Raw genomic sequence first — 6,468 nt, 5'->3', positions numbered from 1 at the left:
GTGAGTGTGAATGGTTGTTTGTCTATATGTGCCCTGTGATTGGCTGGCCACCAGTCCAGGGTGTACCCCGCCTCTCGCCCTAAGACGACTGGGATAGGCTCCAGCACCCTCTGTGATCATGAGGATAAGCGGTAGAAAATGAATGATGTTTCATGTTCACTTCCTGTGGGTGTAATGGTCACCCGTCTGAATACTTTTGTCGATATCATAAGGGTAATAGTGCAAGTTGGGGCCCTGCAGCAGGGGTTGGTATGTGTCCTTTTTATTTTTTTTTTAAATGAGATTTATTAAGCTCCAGATGTTTCCCGTTATGAAGATGTGCGTCTTAGATTTAAGAGGGCGAGACCTGCACCCCTTCAGTGGGATGCTGTTTTACTACCTGTCACCCGCCCCCATCAGCACTCATAGGTGGCCTCTTATAAGCTGACACACACTTAGCGGTGACGTAGATCACATTTATAGACTTACAAAAAAACGCAACATACAAAAGGAATGTGTATAAAAGGAAGCATGTATACAGTATGTACAAAGTTATTAGGTGTGCATTGTGTGTATTTACATTCTGTTGTCAATTTCCTAAATCCAGTTTAGCACATTTTCTAGCAGAAAACAAAACAACAGTGTAATCAAACATCTTTTCCTGGGCTCAGTTCTAACAACCTCTGAGTGGAAATGATCCAAAAAGAGTGCATCTTGTGGGGGCGTGAGGACATCAGCTGTGCTCTCCACTTATGCACATTTGGCAAGGCACCATGACCTCCGACCTGGCTCCAAGCCTCTCTCTTCTCTTTGGCTGGCGCCTTCCTCTTTGTCCTCGTCTTCTCAGATGGCCGGCTGCAGCTTGGTCAGGTTCCTCTGGTGCATGCTGTGGTGGCGCACCAACTCGTCGGAGCGGGCAAACTTCTTCTGACAGTTGGACCAGCGGCAGGTGAAGGGCTTCTCACCTGAATACGAAGACAATCAAATGACAATGCAGTTATCTTTTTTTGTGCATGGATGAGGTGGATCGTCTCCAGGTATGAAGTCACCAGGAGAGGAATGCAGTGGAAAAGAAATAAAAAAGGTATACGCACTTGTTTTACCTGTATGAGTCCGAATGTGAGTCTTAAGGTGGTCTGACCGTGCAAACTTTCGCTGACATGTCTCGCACTCGAAGGGCTTCACTCCTGACAAAAATGCAATTCACCCATACGCTAATTAATCATAGAGCATATTTAATACTCAGAGCTGCTGAAAGTTGAAAATTAAAAGATTATCAGATATCATTTGTTGCTACTTGAAGGAAGTCAAACATGACCGTTGGTGTTTATTGCATCAGCATATGTTCCATTTTAATCATATAAAATAAATCACTAGTGGAGTGCAGTTGCACAATCTAGTGGTTAAATTGCTGTACAACACTTTTACACAAAAAACCCCTCATACATTCAAGTGGTGATATCAATTTTGACCCATATTGAGATATCAAGTACTGTTCCAAACACATAAAATGTCACAAAGGTGACAAGAAGTACTACATTATCTGTACCCGTATGTCTGCGTTGGTGTCTCTTCAGCTGGTCTGAGCGAGAGAATCCGCGTCCGCAGTCTGTAAAATCACACTGGTACGGCTTCTCCCCTGCAATATAAACCAAGTACATTGTCAGCATTGTTGGCATCACATACATGGGTAATATTTACATTATGTTGTCATAGCTGGGTATGTCTGTGTTGGTACTAGTCTGGGTAAAGGTTTTTTTTTTTTCCATCACTTTTCTCAATTCTTATCTAAATCTAAAACATTCAGGTATATACAGTCGTTCTTCATATTTCACAGCTTCTTTCTGTCCCAGTTTTTCAAACATATATTAATAAATCATGCGGTTTTGTGGTTGAGTACAGCCTTTTATTATTCACAAAATGTGAAGCAAATTTAACGTATTTTATGTATTTTTTTTCCTCTGATTATGTCTACTATATTGGGTGACATGAGCGTAAAGGTGACTATAGGGGTGTTAGTTCATGTCTAGATGCTTTAACCACAAAAATATCTACAAATAAGGAATCCTAATTTGCGTAAATTCACTTATCACGGTTGCTTCTGGAAGCAATTAAATAAGGGATTACTGTACGTATAAGGGGTGTACTGTATATCTATAAAGGTGCTGAGCCAGATGGGTCTTGAAGGAGGTCTATGTTCTACTAATTCAAATCTTGTTACCGCAATAATTATTATCATTTAAGTGGTGCAACATTTATGTGTCAGACCAGTCATGTGCATTGTAACCCCCTCTACCAAGCTGGTGAATGACATGATAACATTTTTATTGCATTTATTTTGTATATATAAACCCACCTGAGTGTGTGCGGCCATGCAACTGCAGATGTGATAGTTTGAAGTACTTCTTGTTGCAGCCAGGATGGGTGCACACAAAAGGACGCTTCTGGGTTTCGGGCTCTGATGACTTCACAACAGGCGGAGCAAGACTAGGAACCCGTCTGACATCCTTTTGGAAGAAGAGGAAGAGACTTTCTGTTTACTCATCTGCTTTTTTTTTCTTCTGTCTGTCTTTTATTTGTGTATGACTCACCTGAAGTCCTCTGAAGACGCCATGTGTGTGAATGTGGTACTGGGCGCTGACTACCATGGGAGGGGGTGGGACTGTATGATCGCTTTCAATGCTGGGTGAATGGCTACTATAAAGCAAAAACACAAATACATACATAGAATTTAAGTGGAAAAATAAGTAACCTGCAGAGCAACGATAACGATAATAGTAATTAATAATGAATAATTATTAATTAATACACATTATAACTAATATTATTAATTATTATTGTTATAATATAATTATTATTATAATACTTATTAATTAATCTAAATTAGAATGAATAATTATTCATGTCAGTTCCGGCCCTGCACTCATTCAACACACATGAGTCTGATTTATGTCTGAATTGGCTTATTTTCTTTAATTATGTCTACAATATTGGGTAATACAAGTGTAAAAGTGACTATAGGGGTGTTATTTCATGTATGGAGGGCTCTACTTTAAAGTTTAAAAAACATAAACAGATTGTCTATGCTCTACCTACAAAAACATTTCTTTTACAAAGAAGGAATCCTACTTTGCGGAAATTCAGGTAAACAAGGGATTACTGTAGACCGGTTTCAGAGTTTAGTACCCAACACTACCTGCTAGTCCTCTTCATAGGCACATTATTATAGGACTCGTATCAGTGGAGGGGTGAAATCGACAAAAATGACATGCACAACTGTCATGGCCAATTAAGGAAATTAGACAGCGATGTCATCTTAACCCCTGGATCTCATTAAAGTGTGCAGGTGTACCAAAAATATCTATCATAAACATGGCTGACCTCACTATGACCTATACATAAGTCCTTGAAGAAGTGAGGAGCAGTCTTTATTTTTCAAAGACAAGCACAAGCTTGCACACTGAAACATTCAAACATTATTACCCTTATCTTGAATGTCTCATTTCTCTCGGCAGAGGGCCAGCAGCCATCTGGCTTCCACTACTTCGACTTCTTTCTTTAAAACAGCAATACATTATTTGTTTTTTTTTTACCTCTTCATCGAAGATGCAAGTGAGTTCATCTGGTTCCACGTGACACATTCCAGCTGAGATGCCATTTGGTACAGGTTATCACTAGGCAAGAAGCAATACAGCCGTTACTAACATGGGCATTTTGTAACTGATGGACTGAAGTTGTAACATTTCAGGAAAATAATGTCACACAAATCATCTGAATTTTGATCCTCGGTGAGTCGCATGCTTTTTGCTTTGACTTTTTGGAATACTAATACTACTTTTTCTTTGGCTTTTTGTACAACACAACAAGGGCTGTTGGGAAAAAGAAAGAAATCACCACTTGTTTTGTTATTTTTATTTAGAACAGAGGTTAACTTTTAATTCATTTTTACTATTTTTTACACATTTGAATGTAAAAAAGTGGCAGCACGGCGGTCGAGTGGTTAGCGCGCAGACCTCACAGCTAGGAGACCAGGGTTCAATTCCCACCCTCGGCCATCTCTGTGTGGAGTTTGCATGTTCTCCCCGTGCATGCGTGGGTTTTCTCCGGGTACTCCGGTTTCCTCCCACATTCCAAAAACATGCTAGGTTAATTGGCCACTCCAAATTGTCCATAGGTATGAATGTGAGTGTGAATGGTTGTTTGTCTATATGTGCCCTGTGATTGGCTGGCGACCAGTCCAGGGTGTACCCCGCCTCACGCCCGAAGACAGCTGGGATAGGCTCCAGCACCCCCGCGACCCTCGTGAGGAAAAAGCGGTAGAAAATGAATGAATGAATGTAAAAAAGATTGATATGCAACACAAATCACCTATGCATTACATCTTTGTCGTCATTAAAGATGAGCCTCTCTATGAAGCGCCAAAGACATTGGCATTATCAGCTGTAACTGGAGCCGACATCCTGATGTAGTTTTTATTAACGCCACAAATTGACAGACGTTACGATCACAAATGCCACACGTGGCTAACATCCATGAGCTTTATCTACCTCTGCTTGTGCTTTAAAATGTTGGTTGCTCTCAGTGCACTCACCATTGGAAGTCGCAGGAGGTCATTATAAGAACATTTTAACAACATAACAGTTGGACTCACGGTGTCATCTTACTGAGAACAACACTAAATTCACCACACAGCAACTTAAAACTATAAAACTTCAGAAACATACAAACATGCACCAATACGAGTTTAAAGTTATAACTGTGCAGATAATACGTGTTATGTCACATTATTTATTTTGAGGAAAATAATTAATTGTAAATCCAATTTGGGGATTTTTCAAATTACATTGTGGCGTCTGTTTAATGCCTGATGGTGAGAAGGCATCTTAGTGTGTTTAATCTTTGTTTAAATATTTTTTGGGTGGGTTGTCCATTAAATAGGAGCATGCTGGCAATATTTATGATACCAAGAGTTCTTCATGTCCCGCCTCTCCCTTTGTGCAGATAATGAAAGGGGGATTCCAAATGGTTTGCTTATTAACACATCCTGTCCGCCCACCGTACTCCTCACTGGCTTCATTAAAAAACATGGGCGATGAGCCATTCTTTACCTTGGCAAACATACACATGCGCACACACACATTTGGAGATGGGATTGTGCTTGTCTGCAGGGGGGAGAGATTGTGACTCGGTGCCTTGTACGCCACGAACCACTGCATGACATCAATTCTGTCCTCAGTATCATTATTAAAAGACCAGAAAGTTTCTTGGGGGTGGAATTGAGTGGGGAGGGGGCATTCCTTTCATTCCTTGAGAAGACCTTGAGGGAATGAGCATAATCAGCTCTGAGCTATAGTCAACTGTGGAAAGGCTCATTGCTATCTGACATAGCAATATATATACAGTAGTGCCTTGGTTAACGTCATTAATGAGAAGGGCCAACTCAAACCAAAATGGACTCTAACCAAAGCAAATTGTCCCATTGGAAATAATGTAAATCCATTCTGCACCCAAAAATGTTAACACAAAACACAGTTTATAGACAATAATGCAACCAAAATTTGCAAAGATAAAATAAATATATATCAAACTAAATAACAATGTTCTAGAACCAATACAGATGTTTATCAAGCCATGCATTCATTTTCTACGCTGCTTATCATCTAACATTCACACTCACAATCATACTTATGGACAACTTAGAGTCACCAACCACTGGGCCACCGTGTGGGCCCCTTGTGTCTGCTGGTGTTGTGGCAACGTCATGGAAGTGTGCCTGTGATGACACCTTATATAGGTGATTGACTGTGGATGCCGCAATCATGCTATAGCTATATATATATATAACATGATGTGTATGTGTGTGTGTTTGTGTTCTTCCAGCTCTTGCCATAAGCAGCAAAAAAATAACACAGTCTCCTTTCCTCCTTATGATCTGCTGTTCCAGTGTTTGGGTTGGGTTCCTTTTTTTCCCAAAAACATCCCAAGACGACATCCAAAGAATTTCAACCCAATTTACCCGAGGAAATGTTTTCCATCACAATGAAAACAAGTTGGGAACACATTCAGCTATTTCAAAAGTTACTTCTCTTCATGCCATAACTTATACTACCTGCCACACACTCACTGTTACTAATGTCTAATGAATCACTTTAATGTTTATTCTGGCCTGCTGAGCACCAGTGGGCAGCACTTAACCTCAGAACAAAACTAAGGTTCATGCACGAGTCCAACAGGGCAGGGGCCCATCCTAGGAAGCTCACACTCACACTTCTACAGTTCCCAACAACACCTATCACCTTAAAGTAAAGTCCCGTACCTGTTGTAGTTTCTCAGCAGCAGTGCTTGGTTGCTCGGACACGATTCTGCAGAATTGTGGCACCCAAACATAGTAGGTGGAGAGGGGTATTGTTGCTCAACTGTAAATAAATAACAACAAAATGCTCATTTTATGTCTTATGAAAGGTGAACAACTGCAATCATAAACAACAG

General features: G+C 40.4%; 1 protein-coding gene across 8 annotated transcripts in view; it reads right to left on the bottom strand.

Annotated features, from left to right (window-relative positions):
• Positions 1 to 275: 275 nt before the first annotated feature.
• wt1b (WT1 transcription factor b) overlaps positions 276 to 6,468 on the bottom strand; it is a 44,299-nt gene continuing 38,106 nt past the window's right edge. For 7 of the 8 annotated variants that reach the window (XM_058088569.1, XM_058088567.1, XM_058088570.1 and 4 more), the window contains 7 exons: positions 6,296 to 6,395; positions 3,573 to 3,653; positions 2,571 to 2,676; positions 2,336 to 2,486; positions 1,529 to 1,618; positions 1,074 to 1,166; positions 279 to 944 (listed from right to left, as the gene is read on the bottom strand). In XM_058088569.1, the coding sequence (XP_057944552.1) occupies positions 823 to 944; positions 1,074 to 1,166; positions 1,529 to 1,618; positions 2,336 to 2,486; positions 2,571 to 2,676; positions 3,573 to 3,653; positions 6,296 to 6,395 (743 nt within the window). In that variant the 3' untranslated portion in view covers positions 279 to 822. Of the gene's footprint in view, positions 945 to 1,073; positions 1,167 to 1,528; positions 1,619 to 2,335; positions 2,487 to 2,570; positions 2,677 to 3,572; positions 3,654 to 6,295; positions 6,396 to 6,468 lie in introns of all 8 variants that reach the window. The other variant, XM_058088572.1, reaches the window with a different exon arrangement.

The sequence above is a fragment of the Doryrhamphus excisus genome, chromosome 12, assembly GCF_030265055.1.
Source record: "Doryrhamphus excisus isolate RoL2022-K1 chromosome 12, RoL_Dexc_1.0, whole genome shotgun sequence".
In the NCBI taxonomy this organism is placed as follows: domain Eukaryota; kingdom Metazoa; phylum Chordata; class Actinopteri; order Syngnathiformes; family Syngnathidae; genus Doryrhamphus; species Doryrhamphus excisus.
Note: the sequence above shows the minus strand (reverse complement) of the source record. Positions and strands in the feature narration are given on the sequence as shown.